Below are 22,643 nucleotides of genomic sequence, written 5' to 3' on the forward strand. Positions count from 1 at the left end.
CAAAATAAGAGTTACATGGGGAAAATGTATGAATTATTTTGACGTGTACTTCTTTAGTTTAGTTTCCTGGAATCAATAAGAGGGAAGGAATTCCCCCAGAATGCAACAGCCTTGGTGGACCACTTTTATAAAAAATATTAGGGAATTTCTTAAGTTTTTATTTTTACATTTTTGATCTCGGACGTTTCTTCCAGCTATCATTAAGCTAATAAATAAAACACGAGGTGATTTTAAAAAAACGCAATCTTGTCGCTGCTTTTATTTGCTCACTTCCGGGTTGACGTCATTATCCTACGACTCTAATGCTGTTCAAACGTGAAGTGAACGAGACGGAGTGGAAGACGAGCTTTTTGTCCGCTGCGGTAACAAAATGACTGTGTGTCACTTCTTTCTCCAGGGACGTTGTCGGTATGGCAATTCATGCTGGAACGAACACCCGGGAGGTGGTGGTGGTGGTGGGGGAGGAAGAGGATACAACGGCCCCTCGTCTCCGCCACAGTCCAGAGGGGGTGGAGGTGAGATATTCCATGTTTTTTTTTAACGTAAAGTTTTTTTTTACTAATAGCTCGGCGTTTTTATGGTCAGTCTATATTTTGGTCGTTGATATATTTGTTTCATGGATGGGAATTGAAAAACTGGAAACGATTGGTTTATCTGAATTTAGGTTTGAAATACAAAAAAATACCACTGAAAAAAAAACATTATTCTTCGTTTTCGTGTCAAAAAGCAATACAAAAAACAAGTTGGGCTTCATAGGAGAATAATGAAAATCATCAGTCCAAAGAAACAAAAAGCCTGATATGTCGGTTTTTTTAAATACCGGAACCGGAAGTTGATATTTAATCAGAATCAGAATAGTTTTTTTTTATTGAGTCATATATTGGAATATCCATCCATCCATCCATTTTCTACCGCTTATTCCCTTCGGGGTCGCGGGGGGCGCTGGAGCCTATCTCAGCTACCATCGGGCGGAAGGCGGAGTACACCCTGGACAAGTCGCCACCTCATCGCAGGGCCAACACAGATAGACAGACAACATTCACACTCACATTCACACACTAGGTGAATAATATAAATACAGTCTATTATACAACATTATTCACATGTGAATAGCAATATACTCAATAAAATTAAATACAATTTAAAAAACCGAAATAATTAATAACATTAAAAATAATAATAATTTGTTAAGTAAGTTGTATGTCATATGGTGAGATAGATAAGATTATCAATAAGTTCAAAATGTTTATCATGGTTTGTCTTCTTGGTACTTTGTCATGGCTACAACCCGCCAGAAAACTAAAATAATAATAATAAGAAGAAGATAGGACCTGCGTGTCTGCACCGTGGCGAAGCTGGTGGGGACATTCAGTGGTTGTAGATGGCAAATGAATATTGGAATATGGGATCCATTATTTAAATTTGTTTTAAGTGTACAGCTCTGGTAATGGGTACATTCGCACCCACCTGCACATATGAACTTCAAAATGTAACAATCAAAATAAATGACTTTTTTTTGTTTACTAGGGCATGCATATATAATATGCATTAGCTTGACCATTCAATCAATTATAATAAAATGGAGATGCTTGGAAATAGCATAAAAATGCCTCAAAAACTTGGAAAAACGCGATTCACAGCATTACTTTTTACCCACATTTCTGTTTATGCAAGAAAATACAGCTTAAATGAATTGGTCAGTTTATTAACAATTCATATTCTGTTGATGAAATATGAATACATACAGAAGTATTTCTGTAGCATCCACCGAAATCGCAAAATTCATCAAAACCGGTGGTGAAAAACGCATACGTTCGTAATTATTTTGTGTAACCAATTTCTATTTTCAAACTACCCCATTACAACAGTTTTACATAAAACATCCGCGCGCTAAATAGTTCTAATCATTTGATCATTTATATAAGAAATAAACAACCTATTTTACAATAACATATTTTCTGAATTATGCCTTTATAAGAGGGAATTGTTTCACCCGGAGAGAATTGTGTAACGCATCACGAACGTATAATTCATGTAACCACGTGGTGCGATAAACGATATTCATCCGCCGTGCTTAGGGTAGAAATAGAACATGTTGACGATTTGGTGTTACTACTAAGTTTATGCCGAGCGTTCGTCACGGACGGAAATAAGGAAAAAAATGGGATTTTATTAATCAACTGATAGTTTTGCCGGTAAGTGAATACTTTTATATCAATTTTCTATCGATGCGTTAACCTCTTGTTTGAGTCACTAAAGAAAACGTGTACTTTGATTGAATCAAAGTTGGGTACCCACGCTAACAATTTTCAATTTCTTTATTTTTTCAGCTTGTTTCTTGTCGCTGCTTTTAGTTGCATATTTTACATTACTCGCATTCAAATTGGTTTTAATAGTACTTTTTAAATATTCCATGCTCTTGCAAAAGCTTATGTGGATGTCTCGTAATAATTTGAATTATTCAGTTTGCATACGTCCGTGTATCGAGCGTCTATGCCGTGTGTTTGTGTAATTATTTCGAGCGTATGTCAATGATTAATTATGTTAATTTCATACACAATAAACCCAGATTACTACCACAGATAGATTTATATTCATAAAACAAAACGTTTTATGTTTTGATTTTCCAAAGTATGTTACTAGAAATCGTGTATTTACATATGTGTATTCGCTCTTTAATTTTGCCTTTGAAAGTAACACTTCAATGTCCATTAGTGGAGCTGTACACTTAACTATTAAATGAACCAGAAATATGACTTATTTTATCTTTGTGAAAATATTGGACACAGTGTGTTGTCAAGCTTATGAGATGTGATGCAAGTGTAAGCCACTGTGACACTATTGTTCTTTTTATTTTATTTTTTACAAATGTCTGTAATGATAATGTCAATGAGGGATTTTTAATCACTGCTATGTTGAAATTGTTACTAATATTGATACTGTTGTTGATAATATTCATGTTTGTTTCACTACTTTTAGACTGTTCTGTGTCATGTTTGTGTCTCCTCTCTATTGCTCTGTTTATTGCTATTCTGAATGTTGCTGGGTCGGGTTTGGTTTTGTGTGTAAGTTACCCATGTCTTGGGCACTAATACACCCCCATACCATCACAGATGCTGGCTTTTCAACTTTGCGCCTATAACAATCCGGATGGTTCTTTTCCTCTTTGGTCCGAAGGACACGACGTCCACAGTTTCCAAAAACAATTTGAAATGTGGACTCGTCAGACCACAGAACACTTTTCCACTTTGTATCAGTCCATCTTAGATGAGCTCAGGCCCAGCGAAGCCGACGGCGTTTCTGGGTGTTGTTGATAAACGGTTTTCGCCTTGCATAGGAGAGTTTTAACTTGCACTTACAGATGTAGCGACCAACTGTAGTTACTGACAGTGGGTTTCTGAAATGTTCCTGAGCCCATGTGGTGATATCCTTTACACACTGATATTGCTTGTTGATGCAGTACAGCCTGAGGGATCGAAAGTCACGGGCTTAGCTGCTTACGTGCAGTGATTTCTCCAGATTCTCTGAACCCTTTGATGATATTACGGACTGTAGATGGTGAAATCCCTAAATTCCTTGCAATAGCTGCTTGAGAAAAGTTTTTCTTAAACTGTTCAACAATTTGCTCACACATTTGTTGACAAAGTGGTGACCCTCGCCCCATCCTTGTTTGTGAATGACTGAGCATTTCATGGAATCTACTTTTATACCCAATAATGGCACCCACCTGTTCCCAATTTGCCTGTTCACCTGTGGGATGTTCCAAATAAGTGTTTGATGAGCATTCCTCAACTTTATCAGTATTTATTGCCACCTTTCCCAACTTCTTTGTCACGTGTTGCTGGCATCAAATTCTAAAGTTAATGATTATTTGCAAAAAACACATCAAATATGTTGTCTTTGTAGCATATTCAACTGAATATGGGTTGAAAAGGATTTGCAAATCATTGTATTTCATTTATATTTACATCTAACACAATTTCCCAACTCATGGAAACAGGGTTTGTATTTAGGACTGCTATGACGTGTCTGCATCAATTGAAAAAGTAAATAAAACATAAAAAAACCAAATGTTTCTTAGACACTTTATCTTTAGGGAAAAGCTTCAGCTACAATATAAACTTAAATAGCATGGCCGTTTTTGAAAAATCTGTTGCAAGGATGGCGTTTGAAACGATGATTAATTGGCAACTATTTGTAAGGGTTTATGAATGGACGTGGCTGCGATGCTGCAACCGAACTAAAACTATTACAAGGGACATGTTGACTCACCGCTGGAAAAAGTGGAATTATATAGTAGTATATGTTGTATACATGGTATAATAGTATAATCCCTAATAGTTTTATTATATTCATAATTGTATCTTTGAGACAGTTCACTCTATTAAAGTGGAACTAGCAACTGAAGTGACCAGTCGTCATAATCATGTCCCCCCCATAGGGCTGAGCGAAATGGCTGAAAACTGTGTCATGATATAAGCGTTTTTGTATCGGTTGATATCGGTAATTATTGATATTTTATGACCTATCGAAAAAAAGGACCAGAAATAGAACTTATGAAATGTAAACATCTGTAATTAAAAGTATTATAATGCCCTCAGCTATCAAGGCAGAAAGGAAATGTCAACACAAGCATGGTAAACACTCAAACAATGTAAACAAATAGTAAAATCACATTGAGCGCCTAACAATCTCCTAAAATGAAGGAATATGTAAGAAATGCTTGATAAATTGTCAGAAAGTGGGAAAATGTAAACATAGAAATCTGAGAGGAACTATTTTCTGCAGGGTTAGTGCCAGAAAGTTACAGCTGTGCTCTAAAGGGTGGGCACGGCTAAAGCGGTGTGGTATTTGCGGTTTTGGTAGGGACGAGCGCCCTGCATCATTTACAGACCACATTGGTCTGACTACGGTGCCTTTTGAAAGAATCAAAAAAAATGCCTGTAAACGTCTCTTTGCCGTGAGGGTTCTCCTGAGTCTGAAAGATCTTCCGTGAGCCCGGTAGACAGTTTGAATGCAATCTCTTTTATTTTGACACAACAGTCTGGATTGCTTTTCAGCAGTCTGTTTTAGGCGTGTGTTGCTCTCTCCCTCTCCAGCTCCTAACTCCGACCCCATGTCTCGTTCCGGCTGCTGCTAATAAAGGCGACAGGTGATTAGACTTAGACTTAGACTTCCTTTTTATTGTCATTCAAATTTGAACTTTACAGTACAGATAAGAACGACATTTCGTTATGTCAGCTCATGGTAGAGCAGGATAAAAAAGCAATAAGGTGCATATATAAATAAATAAATTAGGTTACTGTACAGATAAATATATTGCACTTTTTCACATGCATCCACGTTTATGGATGTATGTTATATTGTCTTTTTTATTCCAGCGAGTTAATCCATTTTGGGGGGAGTTGAGGGGATCATTATGATGCATTCAAGAGTCTTACGGCCTGAAGGAAGAAACTGTTACAGAACCTCGAGGTTCTGCTTCGGAGGCTGCGGAACCTCTTTCTAGAGTCCAGCAGTGAAAACAGTCCTTGGTGGGGGTGGGATGAGTCTTTGCAGATTTTCTGAGCCCTGGTCAGGCAGCGGCTTTTTGCGATCTCCTGGATAGGAGGAAGATAAATGAAATAACAAGGCCCACCTGGGCCATCTACTCACCCGTCGCTGTCTTCAAGGCCGGTCCTTGCACACCCAATTCCGCGGCAGACCCGCAGGCCACGCCCCCCTCCACAGTGATGTACTGTCCTGGTGACTTTTCCTCTTTTGTCCACAATTTCTTTATTTTCATTTTCTTATCTCAATCCATGCAAAGAATCAATCGCCACACAACCAAACTTGATAGTTGAAACTTTTACCTGATTGGCTGTTAGTGTGATCAGTGATCACTTCCTGCGTTGCTCGGTTACCAGAGAGCGAGTGCCTTCCATACTTCCGCTTTCTTCAGACGATGTAGAAACACATTTTTTATTGATATCGATTACGTCAGGACAGAAGTTATCCGTAGGCACTCGGCACGTAGAGCAGGTCCAGAACCACGCTCCTCATACATTGAAAAGAACCAACTGAAGCATTTGCAGACAGAGGCAAGGAAAAACTCCCTGGAACAGAACCCAGGCTGCCTGGGCCGGTTTGATAAGATGCTCCAATGTCACTTCCGTGTGTTTCAGGCTTTGGGAACAAGGTTTGGGTGAATCCGGCTCAACAAAAGGGAGGCTTCAACCAGCAGGCGTCCTCCCGTGGGACTGATCAGTGGGGCGGGAGAGGACACGACGAGAAGAACTTCTCTTCACACAACAGATTCTCCACACTCGCCGACCACAATGACTATGAGCGGGGAGGAAGAGGAAAAGGAGGACCAAGTGAAGAAGATGATGAGCAAAAAGTGTGAGTTATCAATTGCCTCAATGTAGGGCTGGGCGATATGGATGAAAAAGTATATCTCAATATATTTTTTCTTAAATTCGATATATATCTCAATATATTTTCCTTTGAAAATATTTATATAGGGATATTCAGTGAAATTGAAGTGAATGACAACTGTACTGTACACGGTCAGTGGCACTTTTATTAACCCAGTTAGTCAAGATGGGTATTAACAGCACAGAAAAGAAACCATTTAAGTTAGAGATGTCCGATAATGGCTTTTTTGCCGATATCTGATATTCCGATATTGTCCAACTCTTAATTACCGATTCCGATATCAACCGATACCGATATATACAGTCGTGGAATTAACACATTATTATGCCTAATTTTGTTGTGATGCCCCGCTGGATGTATTAAACAATGTAACAAGGTTTTGCAAAATAAATCAACTCAAATTATGGAAAAAAATGCCAACATGGCACTGCCATATTTATCATTGAAGTCACAAAGTGCATTGTGCATTTTTTTTTTTAACACGCCTCAGAACAGCAGCTTGGAATTTGGGACATGCTCTCCCTGAGAGAGCATAAAGAGGTTGGGGGTAGCGGGGGTGTATATTGTAGCGTCCCGGAAGAGTTAGTGCTGCAAGGGGTTCTGGGTATTTGTTCTGTTGTGTTTATCAATCAATCAATCAATCAATGTTTATTTATATAGCCCTAAATCACAAGTGTCTCAAAGGGCTGCACAAGCCACAACGACATCCTCGGTATAGCCCACATAAGGGCAAGGAAAAACTCACTCCAGTGGGACGTCGATGTGAATGACTATGAGAAACCTTGGAGAGGACCGCATATGTGGGTAACCCCCCCCCCTCTAGGGAGACCGAATGCAATGGATGTCGAGTGGGTCTAACATAATATTGTGAGAGTCCAGTCCATAGTGGATCCAGCATAACAGTAAGAGTCCAGTCCACAGTGGGGTCAGCAGGAAACCATCCCGAGCGGAGACGGGTCAGCAGCGCAGAGATGTTCCCAACCGATATACAGGCGAGCGGTCCACCCCGGGTCCCGACCCCGGACAGCCAGCACCCCATCCATGGCCACCGGATCTGTGTGTCTCCCCTTCCACAAGGGATAGGGGGGAGCAGAGGAGAAAAGAAAAGAAACGGCAGATCAACTGGTCTAAAAAAAGGGGGGCTATTCAAAGGCTAGAGTATACAAATGAGTTTTGAGATGGGACTTAAATGCTTCTACTGAGATAGCATCTCTAACCGTTACCGGGAGGGCATTCCATAGTGCTGGAGCCCGAATAGAAAACGCTCTACAGCCCGCAGACTTTTTTTGGGCTCTGGGAATCACTAATAAGCCGGAGTTCTTTGAACGCAGATTTCTTGCCGGGACATATGGTACAATACAATCGGCAAGATAGGCTGGAGCTAGACCGTGTAGTATTTTATACGTAAGTAGTAAAACCTTAAAGTCGCATCTTAAGTGCACAGGAAGCCAGTGCAGGTGAGCCAGTATAGGCGTAATATGATCAAACTTTCTTGTTCTTGTCAAAAGTCTAGCAGCCGCATTTTGTACCAACTGTAATCTTTTAATGCTAGACATAGGGAGACCCGAAAATAATACGGTACAGTAATCGAGACGAGACGTAACGAACGCATGAATAATGATCTCAGCGTCGCTAGTGGACAAAATGGAACGAATTTTAGCGATATTACGGAGATGAAAGAAGGTCGTTTTAGTAACACTCTTAATGTGTGACTCAAAGGAGAGAGTTGGGTCGAAGATAATACCCAGATTCTTTACTGATTCGCCTTGTGTAATTGTTTGGTTGTCAAATGTTAAGGTGGTATTATCAAATAAATGTCGGTGTTTAGCAGGACCGATAATCAGCATTTCCGTTTTCTTAGTGTTGAGTTGCAAGAAGTTAGCGGACATCCATTGTTTAATTTCATTAAGACACGCCTCCAGCTGACTACAATCCGGCGTGTTGGTCAGCTTTAGGGCCATGTAGAGTTGGGTGTCATCAGCATAGCAATGAAAGCTAACACCGTATTTGCGTATGATGTCGCCTAGCGGCAACATGTAAATACTAAAGAGTGCAGGGCCAAGAACCGAACCTTGGGGGACTCCGCACGTTACCTTAACATAGTCCGAGGTCACATTGTTATGGGAGACGCACTGCATCCTGTCAGTAAGATAAGAGTTAAACCACGACAAGGCTAAGTCTGACATACCAATACGTGTTTTGATACGCTCTAATAAAATGTTATGATCGACGGTATCGAAAGCAGCGCTAAGATCAAGAAGCAGCAACATAGATGACGCATCAGAATCCATCGTTAGCAGTAGATCATTAGTCATTTTTGCGAGGGCTGTCTCCGTAGAGTGATTTGCCCTGAAACCGGATTGAAAAGGTTCACAGAGATTGTTAGACATTAAGTGTTCATTTAGCTGCTGTGCGACAATTTTTTCGAGGATTTTCGAGATAAACGGAAGGTGGGACACCGGCCGGTAGTTTACCATGAGGTCAGGATCGAGTTTAGGTCTTTTGAGCAAAGGATGAATAACCGCTTTTTTGAATGCTAGTGGAACAGTGCCAGAGGAAAGTGATAAGTTTATAATATTTAGCACTGATGGACCTAATAATACAAAAAGCTCCTTAATAAGTTTCCCAGGAAATGGGTCAAGTAAACATGTTGTTTGTTTTGTCCCATTGACACATCTTAACAATTCCTCTAGTGTTATTTCATCAAAGAGAGAGAAACTATTTTGGAGGGCGGTATCCTTCGTAGATACAGTCGTATCTGTGTTAATAGAACCCAGTTGTAGCTGCGATGCATTGTCTTTAATCTCCTTTCTAATGAGTTCAATTTTCTTATTAAAGAAATTCATAAAATCATCTGCTGAGTGGGTGGAGCTACTGGGAGGAGTCCCTTGTTGGGTTAGCGATGCTACTGTACTAAACAAAAATTTCGGATCATTTTTGTTGAGGTGGATGAGATTTGAGTAATATTTAGCTTTAGCTAGGGTAAGCATGTGTTTATAAGTTATTAAACTATCACTCCATGCTTGATGGAAAACCTCAAGTTTAGTAGCGCGCCATTTGCGTTCCAGCTTTCTACATGATCATTTATGGGCTCTAGTTTCTTCTGTAAACCATGGGGTGCGCCTTTTAGGGGCTCTTTTAAGCTTTAGCGGTGCTATACTATCAATGGTGTCGCGCAGGGCGTCGTTAAAGTTGTTAGTGAGGTTATCAATAGAGCCGACATAATTTGGGAATGGTGCCATTACCGAAGGCAGTAGGCCAGCAAGAGTCATCGTTGTGGCAGCATTAATGTTGCGGCTGCTATAGTAGTTATTATTATTAGTTTGTTGACAATGAGTCAGAACTTCAAATTTTATAAGGTAATGATCGGACATTACTTTAGTATACGGGAGTATCGTAACTTTGGAGGTGGTGACACCCCTGACCAGCACTAGATCTATCGTATTTCCGTTGCGATGCGTAGGTTCATTTATTATTTGTGTAAGACCACAGCTATCAATTATAGTCTGGAGCGCCATGCACTGAGGGTCCGATGGGGTATTCATATGGATATTAAAGTCCCCCATTATGATTATATTGTCGGCGTGCGTCACTAAATCAGCAACGAACTCTGAAAATTCACTGATGAAGTCCGAATTGGGTCCTGGGGGGCGGTAGATAACAGCCAGGTGGAGAGGCAGCGGTGTGACAAACCTCATAGTAAGCATCTCAAACGAGTTACATTTATTATTTAGGTTCGGGGTAAGATTAAAGTTTTTATTGTGTATGAGTGCAACTCCCCCACCCCTTTTAATGGGACGGGCAATATGCGCTCCCGCATAGCCAGGAGGAGACGCCTCACCCAGCGCAAAGAAATCGTCTGGTTTGAGCCAGGTCTTGGCGAGACCAATAACGTCAAGATTATTGTCTCTAATGACCTCATTAACTAATAGCGTTTTGGAAGATAATGATCTTATGTTTAAGAAGCCCATATTATAGGTAGTGGGCTGTTTTGAGGAGTTTTTGTTGAAATTATCCGTAGTAGCAATATTAATAATGTTGTGTTTATTATGTGTAGTGCACTTTAAATAATTTCGACCATATCTAGGAATTGATATGACGGGAATTTTCCGATTGTTTGCTTGATGTTGTGATAAACCGAACGCATCATAACTTGCCACCTCAGTAGAGTGCATGTCTACTTCTGACACAGAAAAAACATTTTTTGAGTTGTGTATTGTTCTAAAATAGTTGCTAAGTGTGCAGGTATTATCCAGCCTGGCGCTGGCTAGTTCTATTTTAACAAACTTTTCACCCGGACTAGCGCTTCTTTGAGGATTAGCCTTTCGCTTTGTTGTTAGCCCCGCTCGGCATCCCCGCTTCTGCTTCCGCTCACACCGCTTACGTGTCTTCCGTTGACGGTCCTCGCTGGCACTTAACTCCGCTGCTTTGGAGGCCGCTGGATGTAGCCGGCGAAGAATCCCCATGCTAGCGAGGAGGTCGAAAGTACCCGCATCTTTCAGCCTATAACGGCCCGATCTATCCACATCCAGAATCGTCTGTCGGTCGTATCTGATCACGAAGTGTCCACGCTGTGAGCCAGCCATGAAATAGACAGAATTGACGGGTATTTTTGCCAAATCGCTCTACACTCCCAAGAGCGTCTGCAAGCCGCTGCCATCAGGGCGCCGCCATCAGGGCGCCGCCATCTTGTTGTGTTACGGTGTGGATGTTCTCCCGAAATGTGTTTGTCATTCTTGTTTGGTGTGGGTTCACAGTGTGGCGCATATTTGTAACAGTGTTAAAGTTGTTTATACGGCCACCCTCAGTGTGACCTGTATGGCTGTTGACCAAGTATGCCTTGCATTCACACCGTAGATATTATGTGATTGGGCCGGCCTTTATGGTTTAATGGCGCTCTGTACTCCTCCCTACGTCCGTGTACACAGCGGCCTTTTAAAAAGTCATACATTTTTCTTTTTGAAACCGATACTGATAATTTCCGATATTACATTTTAACGCAATTATCGGCCGATAGTATCGGCAGTCCTATATTATCGGACATCCCTAATTTAAGTAGCACAGAATTACATAACATATATAAAATAGACAAACAAAGAATGTATAAATAAAATAGAAACATATTATTTCTACATAAAATGAATAACATAGCTGTGCAAATAATACAAAATGTATCAAACTCAGATAAAACATTTATTTGCAGGCAGGCACTTTTTAATTCCCAGTCGACGATGTAATGGACTCTCACACACGTACGGTTCTGTGGTCCTACTAGCGCCAAATAAGTGACTTGACTTAATTGTGCGACTATGATCTTGTTGTTTGTTTCAAAATGATTCAACCATCAATATAGGGCTGGGTGATATATCGAATATACTCGATATATCGCGGGTTTGTCGTGCGATATAAAAAATGACTATATCGTGATATTCGAGTACCGTATTTTTCGGAGTGTAAGTCGCACCTGCCGAAAATGCATAATAAAGAAGGAAAAAAACATACAAACCCCGTTTCCATATGAGTTGGGAAATTGTGTTAGATGTAAATATAAACGGAATACAATGATTTGCAAATCCATTTAAACCCATATTAAATTGAATGCACTACAAAGACAAGATATTTGATGTTCAAACTCATAAACTTTATTTTTTTTTGCAAATAATAATTAACTTAGAATTTCATGGCTGCAACACGTGCCAAAGTAGTTGGGAAAGGGCATGTTCACCACTGTGTTACATCACCTATTCTTTTAACAACACTCAACCGATTGGGAACTGAGGAAACTAATTGTTGAAGCTTTGAAAGTGGAATTCTTTCCCATTCTTGTTTTATGTAGAGCTTCAGTCGTTCAACAGTCCGGGGTCTCCGCTGTCGTATTTTACGCTTCATAATGCGCCACACATTTTCGATGGGAGACAGGTCTGGACTGCAGGCGGACCAGGAAAGTACCCGCACTCTTTTTTTATGAAGCCACGCTGTTGCAACACGTGCTGAATGTGGCTTGGCATTGTCTTGCTGAAATAAGCAGGGGCGTCCATGAAAAAGACGGCGCTTAGATGGCAGCATATGTTGTTCCAAAACCTGTATGTACCTTTCAGCATTAATGGTGCCTTCACAGATGTGTAAGTTACCCATGCCTTGGGCACTAATGCACCCCCATACCATCACAGATGCTGGCTTTTGAACTTTGCGTCGATAACAGTCTGGATGGTTCGCTTCCCCCTTGGTCCGGATGACACGATGTTGAATATTTCCAAAAACAATTTGAAATGTGGACTCGTCAGACCACAGAACACTTTTCCACTTTGCATGAGTCCATCATAGATGATCTCGGGGCCAGAAAAGCCGGCGGCGTTTCTGGATGTTGTTGATAAATGGCTTTCGCTTTGCATAGTTGAGCTTTAACTTGTACTTACAGATGTAGCGACAAACTGTATTTAGTGACAGTGGTTTTCTGAAGTGTTCCTGAGCCCATGTGGTGATATCCTTTAGAGATTGATGTCGGTTTTTGATACAGTGCCGTCTGAGGGATCGTAGGTCACGGTCATTCAATGTTGGTTTCCGGCCATGCCGCTTACGTGGAGTGATTTCTCCAGATTCTCTGAACCTTTTGATGATATTATGGACCGTAGATGTTGAAATCCCTAAATTTCTTGCAATTGCACTTTGAGAAACGTTGTTCTTAAACTGTTTGACTATTTGCTCATGCAGTTGTGGACAAAGGGGTGTACCTCGCCCCATCCTTTCTTGTGAAAGACTGAGCATTTTTTGGGAAGCTGTTTTTATACCCAAGCATGGCACCCACCTGTTCCCAATTAGCCTGCACACCTGTGGGATGTTCCAAATAAGTGTTTGATGAGCATTCCTCAACTTTATCAGTATTTATTGCCACCTTTCCCAACTTCTTTGTTACGTGTTGCTGGCATCAAATTCTAAAGTTAATGATTATTTGCAAAAAAAAAAAATGTTTATCAGTTTGAACATCAAATATGTTGTCTTTGTAGCATATTCAACTGAATATGGGTTGAAAATGATTTGCAAATCATTGTATTCCGTTTATATTTACATCTAACACAATTTCCCAACTCATATGGAAACGGGGTTTGTATGTTAAATACATGCACCCTAACCTGGAACCTTTTCATTTCATGTCATTTCAGGGAGATCATTCAGAGCGACATGGCCGTTTGGGAGAGCTCAGGCCAGTGGGGCTTCTCGTGTTACAGCGCCTCCAAAGCATCACTATCTGGTCGGTATCAAACTTCCACAACATGTGTGTTAGCACGAGGGTTGCAAAGGGGTGGAAAGTTTCCGGAAATTTACCACGGGAAGTTAAGCTCGGGAAGTTTGGAAATGTTGACCATTTTTTGATTAATCAAAGTTGGACACCGTCCATTTTATTCTGTAGAATAAGATGAGAAGCTTGTAAAACAGTAATCCAATGTGACACACAGATATAAATAGTCAGCTAAACAATTGGAGTAGTCTTTAAAAATATTTTACTGATGGACAAATGAATAGAAATAGGCTAGATGAATAAATGAACATTTAATCAGCATGCTAAATCAAACTATAACCTACATTCTTGTATGACAACAGAATGGCTTTTGATTTAGTATTTGTTAGTTGAACTTTACAGATCACAAAAAAGGTAAATTCGGATCGCTAACATTGTTAGCATAAATGAATGGGATTAAACATAGAGAAAATTAGCATCACGGCTAACGGAGAAATATTTTCGGTTCATTATGAGACTGTGGTGGTACATAAACCTAGCTAGCTAGAGATATTGGCCCCAAAATCATTTAACAAGTACAGGAACCGCTGGACTAGTCTACAGTCATACAGTAACAAGCAATTACACCTCTATGAAACTTAAATACCATAGATCAAATATATTTACCCCAGTAATATCATCAACATTTACCTGACTGGATGAAGTCCATCCATCCATTTTCTACCGCTTATTCCCTTTGGGGTCGCGGGGGGTGCTGGAGCCTATCTCAGCTACAATCGGGCGGAAGGCGGGGTACACCCTGGACAAGTCGCCACCTCATCGCAGGGCCAACACAGATAGACAGACAACATTCACACTCACATTCACACACTAGGGCCAATTTAGTGTTGCCAATCAACCTATCCCCAGGTGCATGTCTTTGGAGGTGGGAGGAAGCCGGAGTACCCGGAGGGAACCCACGCAGTCACGGGGAGAACATGCAAACTCCACACAGAAAGATCCCGAGCCCGGGATTGAACCCAAGACTACTCAGGACCTTCGTATTGTGAGGCAGATGCACTAACCCCTCTGCCACCGTGAAGCCCCTGGATGAAGTCCTTGGGCTCAAATACTAGTGTGGCCTCAATAGCCCTGCTGTAGTGTGTAGTAGCATGCTGGGAATCATCTGTGCATGTGATGGAGGAATGCACAGTGATGGGTTGAAATTCAACTGAATTTGCATTAAATCAGGTTGACTTAGCTAATAATCATGCTGCAAGATCTAGCACAGGGGTCGGCAACCTTTACCAGTCAAAGAGCCATTTTGACCAGTTTCACAAATTAAAGAAAACAATGGGAGCCACAATAATCTTTTAAAATTTAAAATGAAATAACACTGCATACAAAGTTTTTTTTCTTGCTTTGTGCTATGTATAAACCAAGGGTCTCAGACACGTGGTCCACACCTTAATATGAAAATTGAATGTTAGTGCGGCCCGCAGGTTTTATATGAATGGCGCTTGACAGCGTCATAATTGTCAACCCTCCCGATTTTTCCGGCAGACTACGAATTTTAAGGCAACTGTTCTCTCGAACGTGCCGTGATGGTACAGTATTTAGCGCCCACTACAACCAGCGCGCCGGCCCAGCCACCCGTTGTATGAGGCTTCTGCTTGCTCACAAAAGTGACAGCAAGGCATACTTGGTCAACAACCACACAGGTTACACTGACGGTGGCAGTATAAAAAACTTTAACATTCTTACTAATAATGCGCCACACTGTGAATCCACACCAAACAAGAATGACAAACACATTTCGGGAGAACATCTGCACCGTAATACAACATAAACACAACAGAATAGATAACCAGAATCCCATGCAGCCCTAACTCTTCCGGGCTACATTATACACCCCCGCTACCAAACCCAGCCCACTTCAACCGACGCACAGAGAGGGGGAGGTTGATGTGTGAGGGAGCAGGGTTGAGGTGGGGGCAGGGTTTGGTGGTAGCAGGGGTGTATAATGTAGCCCGGAAGAGTCAGGGCTGCATGGGATTCTGGGTATTTGTTCTGTTGTGTTTATGTTGTGTTAAGGTGCAGATGTTCTCCCGAAATGTGTTTGTCATTCTTGTTTGGTTTTGGTTCAAAGTGTGGCGCATTATTAGTAAGAGTGTTAAAGTTGTTTAATATGCCCACCGTCAGTGTAACCTGTGTGGCTGTTGACCAAGTATGCCTTACGTGTGTAAGCAGAAGATGCATATAACAGGTGGCTGGGCTGGCACGCTGTTAATACAGATTGTAGAGGGCGCTAAATGCTGTACCATCATGGCGTGCTCTTATGAATATTGTTAGGGTGACAATCGGAGAATATTAATCCCGGGAGTTTTCTGCGAGAGGCACTAAAATCCGGAAGTCTCCGGGGAAAATCGGGGGGGTCGGCAAGTATGCAGCTGAGCCGCATCAGAGTGATCAAAGAGCCGCATGCGGCTCCGGAGCCGCGGGTTGCCGACCCCTGATCTAGCATGTTGCATTCAATGTTTATTCCCATTAATTTACCATTAATTCCCGTTAATTCCCATGGAAAGTTTCCAACTTTGAATATTCCCGGAATTTTGCAACCCTAGTTAGCACTACGCCATGTGATTTTCTTTTGTTTCTGTCCACTTTAGGCTTTGCAGACCTTTCTCCAGAGGAGCTGAGGCTTGAGTATTACTCCTCCAAAGGATCAGGAGACCTGAAGAGTTATGTAAGTATTCCAGGACTGTTGGAGTCTTGAATCGGTGTGAAAGGTGCTTCATGTTTGGCCCTGGTCCGCGTCTTTAGCTCAATGGAATCAATCAGTTGCTCAGCCAGTGGAGAAACCGAGTCCAGGAGCTGAAGATAATGAATCCATCGACTCGTGCGGCTTTGGTGAGTCACTCATATTACCTGTGCATGCATTTATTTGTTTGATGCAATAACTCAGTGATATTTTTGCAGCTTGCAGAACTAAAAAATCCAGCGCCTCAAGCGTCGACAAATGGATTCGGCTCAGCACCAACTGGATTCGGGTCCTCTGCCTTAAATTTTGGTAGTAAAGGTAATGATTCATAGTCTGCTTTTTAAAGTACCCATAGCGTCCAGATGACTTCTCTAACAAGTTGTCTTTGTGTAATTTTTGCTCCTGAAAATTAATCTGGCAGTCATTCTCGTATTATCAGTTACCGTATTCATCGGACTTTATTCACCGCACCCACTAAATTTGAGAAGAAAAGTATTTTTCCACATATTGGCCACAGATACTGTATATACGTTGTGAAATTATTTATTTACACATAAATATTTTGTAAATGTTTATTTACATACCTTAAATGTTTCTAACATGGCAGTAAAACAGCTGATCAAACAAAACAGAAGTCTTCGTCATGGACCCACTAGCTGCGCAATCAGCTAAACAGACTCAATAACTCCACGATGACATTTTTGTTAAATTTACTGAGGAATTTGTGAAACTGAAACAATACAAAAAGAATGACATTGTAAGTTAATAATACTAACACAGACACTTGTAGACCTGTGAGCATTTTAGCTATTGCTAACGACGCTAGCTTTATTACATTTGATATCACGTACACACATGCATGAAAGCACTCCTACAGACATCGCACATGGGACGGTTTAGTCAGTAAGAATTGTTTTAGTTACATTGTAAAACTTGGAGTGATGAATAAAGAATCATTTCGAGCAAAAACGCTATGGATGGTTTTACAAACCCCGTTTCCATATGAGTTGGGAAATTGTGTTAGATGTAAATATAAACGGAATACAATGATTTGCAAATCATTTTCAACCCATATTCAATTGAATATGCTACAAAGACAACATATTTGATGTTCAAACTGATAAACTTTTTTTTTTTTTGCAAATAATCATTAACTTTAGAATTTGATGCCAGCAACACGTGACAAAGAAGTTGGGAAAGGTGGCAATAAATACTGATAAAGTTGAGGAATGCTCATCAAACACTTATTTGGAACATCCCACACAGGTGTACAGGATACTTGGGAACAGGTGGGTGCCATGATTGGGTATAAAAACAGCTTCCCAAAAAATGCTCAGTCTTTCACAAGAAAGGATGAGGCGAGGTACACCCCTTTGTCCACAACTGCGTGAGCAAATAGTCAAACAGTTTAAGAACAACGTTTCTCAAAGTGCAATTGCAAGAAATTTAGGGATTTTAACATCTACGGTCCATAATATCATCAAAAGGTTCAGAGAATCTGGAGAAATCACTCCACGTAAGCGGCATGGCCGGAAACCAACATTGAATGACCGTGACCTACGATCCCTCAGACGGCACTGTATCAAAAACCGACATCAATCTCTAAAGGATATCACCACATGGGCTCAGGAACACTTCAGAAAACTACCGTCACTAAATACAGTTGGTCGCTACATCTGTAAGTGCAAGTTAAAGCTCTACTATGCAAAGCGAAAGCCATTTATCAACAACATCCAGAAACGCCGCCGGCTTCTCTGGGCCCGAGATCATCCAAGATGGACTCATGCAAAGTGGAAAAGTGTTCTGTGGTCTGACGAGTCCACATTTCAAATTGTATTTGGAAATATTCGACACCGTGTCATCCGGACCAAAGGGGAAGCGAACCACCCAGACTGTTATCGACGCAAAGTTGAAAAGCCAGCATCTGTGATGGTATGGGGGTGCATTTGTGCCCAAGGCATGGGTAACTTACACATCTGTGAAGGCACCATTGATGCTGAAAGGTACATACAGGTTTTGGAACAACATATCCTGCCATCTAAGCGCCGTCCTTTTCATGGACGCCCCTGCTTATTTCAGCAAGACAATGCCAAGCCTATCGTTTATTGAGTGTTGTTAAAAGAAAAGACCATGTAACACAGTGGTGAACATGCCCTTTCCCAACTACTTTGGCACGTTGTAGCCATGAAATTCTAAGTTAATTATTATTTGCAAAAAAAAAAAAAAAAGTTTGTGAGTTTGAACATCAAATATCTTGTCTTTGTAGTGCATTCAATTGAATATGGGTTGAAAAAGATTTGCAAATCATTGTATTCCGTTTATATTTACATCTAACACAATTTCTCAACTCATATGGAAACGGGGTTTGTACTTCCGGTTTGAGGCATCAAAACAGGAAGTACATTTTCAAACCGTAGCACCCGCAGGTTGTAAACATGTCCCAATGATGGCACCGTAGCACAAACAATTACACACAGTTTTAGTGTCCCTGCTTGGGTTTAATGAAAACAATTGAACATAAAACATTATGGCCGTCAGCGAAGGAAAAATCCATGAATTAACTGCACCGTTTTATAAGCGTCAGGGTTCAAAGTGTATGCAAAAAGTAGTGGCATATAGCCCAGAATTTGCGGTAGTGTTTGAGTAATGTGAAGATGACTAACTGTACTTGGAACACCCCCTTTTCATCGCCAGACTATATGTCGCCCCCTCTTGGTGTGACCTCATCCATAGACAGTGTGTATAAAACCACATAAAACTATTGTTTTCATCACTTCTTTGCATGTTGATAGGGTCAAGATTACGAGCAAAAAATTTATTTCAAACAATCACTTCCCTGCTCTTCCATAGACTTCATAGCCTGTGTTTCCTGTGCTCCTTTCAGCATTTCCTCAAGCATCTTAAGGAAAACATCAAGGGAAGAGGACACAAAATATAATACTAGTTGCTTACCTTCTTTTTTTTCTCATTTCTGAGCGTCTGTTCTGCTCTTTTCTCAAATTTTCCGCACGTTCTGAGTCAGTCTTTTTCCTCTCAAGGGTGCTCCTGATTTTCAGGATCACACATGGCTTAAGCCTTTTCCATTTTTTCAATCCATTCTTCTTTGAATGTTAACTACACTTTTCTCGTTTGGTCCGTCCTGTTTGGAGCGGAGAAGTCCACAACTAGGAAATAAATGCCAGTATTGTCAGGGACCCTTTTAAGGCTGGGTTCCAGAAAGCTTATGAATAAATGATTCCCACAGGAAGTGACATCAAGTGTAGTGAAACACAGTACAGGCAATGTTAATATAGGATAGGACAGACTTTATTCATCCCATAATGGGGAATTTCATGGGTATGCAAATTAAAACAAGTAAAGCATCAATACAGTATTTATTTAAATTTTTTGTTGAAATCCTGTGCTTTTTGAGGTTATAAGGAACGCTTCAAGAATTGACAAGTTTGTTCCTAAAAAAAAGTCGCAAAAATCACAATGAAAAAAGACAGATAAATGCATAAAATAAGTGTGAAACAATTCTATTTTTTTAGATTTATGTAATTCAAGAAAATTGTATTTTTACGAGAATAATGTCATTTAAAAATCCTTTGGTAATGTAATCTTATGAGAATAAAGTTTTATACAATGAATTTCAGGCATAAAATCAGGGTATGTGCCATTAATTTGACAAACGTACAACTTTAAGTTATCTAAGAAAAAAAGTTTAAATTTCGCGAGAATAGAAATAATTTTATTGTGTGTAAATAAAGCTGTAGAATGAAATCATTCAGGGAAAAAAACTATTGTTTAGGTATTTATATGTATATTGACAGTTTTTTTTTTTACTAAAATGTATTTTTTTTGATGTATTAAAAAGTAACATTATATAGACGAGTCGTGGTTGTTAAAAAATAATTAGCCTAACTTTCTGAAAAAGCTGCCGCCAATTCAACAATCACGAAAAAAGATCACAAAATCCTGAATAATGTTAATAATGTCCTGCATACATTTTTAGCTGCGGGCTGAAAATCAAAGTTGGATGGAAGTTTATGTTTTTTCTGATTGAAGAGTTTTCATGTATAAATGTGTCATTCCTGTTCTTTCAGGGTTCGGGGCACCAGCAGCCCAGGCCAGTACCTTCAGTTTCACGTCTCCAGCGGCCGCAGCATCCTCTCCTGGTTTCGGCAGTGCCATCCCGGCTCCGACGCAACCTCCCTCTGGGTTCGGCTCCTCCTTCACCGCAGGTTCTGCTGCCCCGGCGGCGTCGTCCTTCTCCTTCGCTTGCCCGTCCGGCAACAAACCCGCAGCTTCCTCTTCAGGATTCGCCTCGGCCGCCGGTTTCAGCTTCTCCTCCTCCGCCGCGGCCACCAATGACAACAAGGCGCCGTTTGGAGGCGGTTTCGGGTCCGCCGCGCCCGCGGGAAACTTGTTCGGACAGACGCGGGCCGCCCCGGCAGCAGCCGGAGCCTCGGACGGGCTGTTCTCCCCTGAGAGCGATCTGACCCAAGAGGAGCTGGGCCAGTTCAAGGCTCAGAGGTTCACTCTGGGCCAGGTCCCTCTGAAGCCGCCTCCCGCTACAATGCTTCAGGTTTGATGCGCTCATGAATTATTCATGCAGCTATTTAAAAAAAGTCCACTTTCATGGTGAAAAATAGAAACACAAACAGACTCTAAATTTATGCACATCTTTTTGCGTATTTTTTAGTGTTATTTTTAAATCCCAAAATGATTCATATTATGGCCAAATTTTAGCCTTTCACATCCAAAAACAAGAAGGAAAAAGGTTGTTTTTTTTAAATCCCAACTTTTCAAGTCCCAGCAGTTAACATTTTTTAATAGTAAATAAGTTAATTACTGCTAAATAGGCCACATTTTCCCCCCCATTTAAAATTATTCCTATCTCGAATGTTTAGGCCTCATTTTTCAGCCTTTTTTGCACTATTCTAAAAGATTCTGGAAGCTTCTAGGATGGTTTTGCACCTAAACATCTATAAAATAATAACAGTCGATAGTTGGCCTGTGTTGAAATGTGACAATTTAACACCTAGCACGACCACAAGGAGGCGTCATATAATCATTTTAAGTTTGGCTCACTGTTTGCTATATTGTCTGTCATTTCTTTAAGGAAACATGAACTGTATATTTTGCTAACACCGATCATATGCTCACATTGTGCCGTGTACATATTTTTTTTTTTTTAGAAAACTTAAGTAAAGCAGTGTGCCACTATTTTATATTCTCATGTCATTTGTTATAAATGTATCATTGTTTGTGCAGCATGAGTAGTAGAGTATTTACATTTACCCTCCAATTTACAAATATGAGTTGGGAAATTGTGTTAGATGTAAATATAAACGGAATACAATGATTTGCAAATCCTTTTCAACCCATATTCAATTGAATGCACTACAAAGACAATATATTTGATGTTCAAACTCAAACTTTTTTTTTTGCAAATAATAATTAACTTAGACTTTCATGGCTGCAACACGTGCCAAAGTAGTTGGGAAAGGGCATGTTCACCACTGTGTTACATGGCCTTTCCTTTTAACAACACTCAGTAAACGTTTGGGAACTGAGGAGACACATTTTTGAAGCTTCTCAGGTGGAATTCTTTCCCATTCTTGCTTGATGTACAGCTTAAGTTGTTCAACAGTCTGGGGGTCTTTGTTGTGGTATTTTAGGCTTTTTCAATGGGAGACAGGCAGGCCAGTCTAGTACCCGCACTCTTTTACGATGAAGCCATGTTGATGTAACACGTGGCTTGGCATTGTCTTGCTGAAATAAGCAGGGGCGTCCATGGTAACATTGCTTGGATGGCAACATATGTTGCTCCAAAACCTGTATGTACCTTTCAGCATTAATGGCGCCTTCACAGATGTGTAAGTTACCCATGTCTTGGGCACTAATACACCCCCATACCATCACAGATGCTGGCTTTTCAACTTTGCGCCGATAACAATCCGGATGGTTCTTTTCCTCTTTGGTCCGGAGGACACGACGTCCGCAGTTTCCAAAAACAATTGGAAATGTGGACTCGTCAGACCACAGAACACTTTTCCACTTTGTATCAGTCCATCTTAGATGAGCTCAGGCCCAGCGAAGCCGACGGCGTTTCTGGGTGTTGTTGATAAACGGTTCTCGCCTTGCATAGGAGAGTTTTAACTTGCACTTACAGATGTAGCGACCAACTGTAGTTACTGACAGTGGGTTTCTGAAGTGTTCCTGAGCCCATGTGGTGATATCCTTTACACACCGATGTCGCTTGTC

At 40.8% G+C, this 22,643-nt stretch overlaps 1 protein-coding gene across 1 annotated transcript; it reads left to right on the forward strand.

Annotated features, from left to right (window-relative positions):
* The first annotated feature begins 287 nt into the window (after positions 1-287).
* LOC133620851 (nucleoporin NUP42-like) lies at positions 288-21,602 on the forward strand. The gene is made up of 7 exons (XM_061982458.1): positions 288-515; positions 6,165-6,381; positions 13,578-13,666; positions 16,303-16,379; positions 16,457-16,543; positions 16,613-16,712; positions 20,480-21,602. The coding sequence occupies exons 1-7, from the start codon at positions 371-373 to the stop codon at positions 20,965-20,967; spliced, it is 1,203 nt and encodes a 400-aa protein (XP_061838442.1). The 5' UTR covers positions 288-370; the 3' UTR covers positions 20,968-21,602.
* The last annotated feature ends 1,041 nt before the right edge of the window (positions 21,603-22,643 follow it).

Source organism: Nerophis lumbriciformis, linkage group LG21, assembly GCF_033978685.3.
Source record: "Nerophis lumbriciformis linkage group LG21, RoL_Nlum_v2.1, whole genome shotgun sequence".
Classification (NCBI taxonomy): Eukaryota; Metazoa; Chordata; class Actinopteri; order Syngnathiformes; family Syngnathidae; genus Nerophis; species Nerophis lumbriciformis.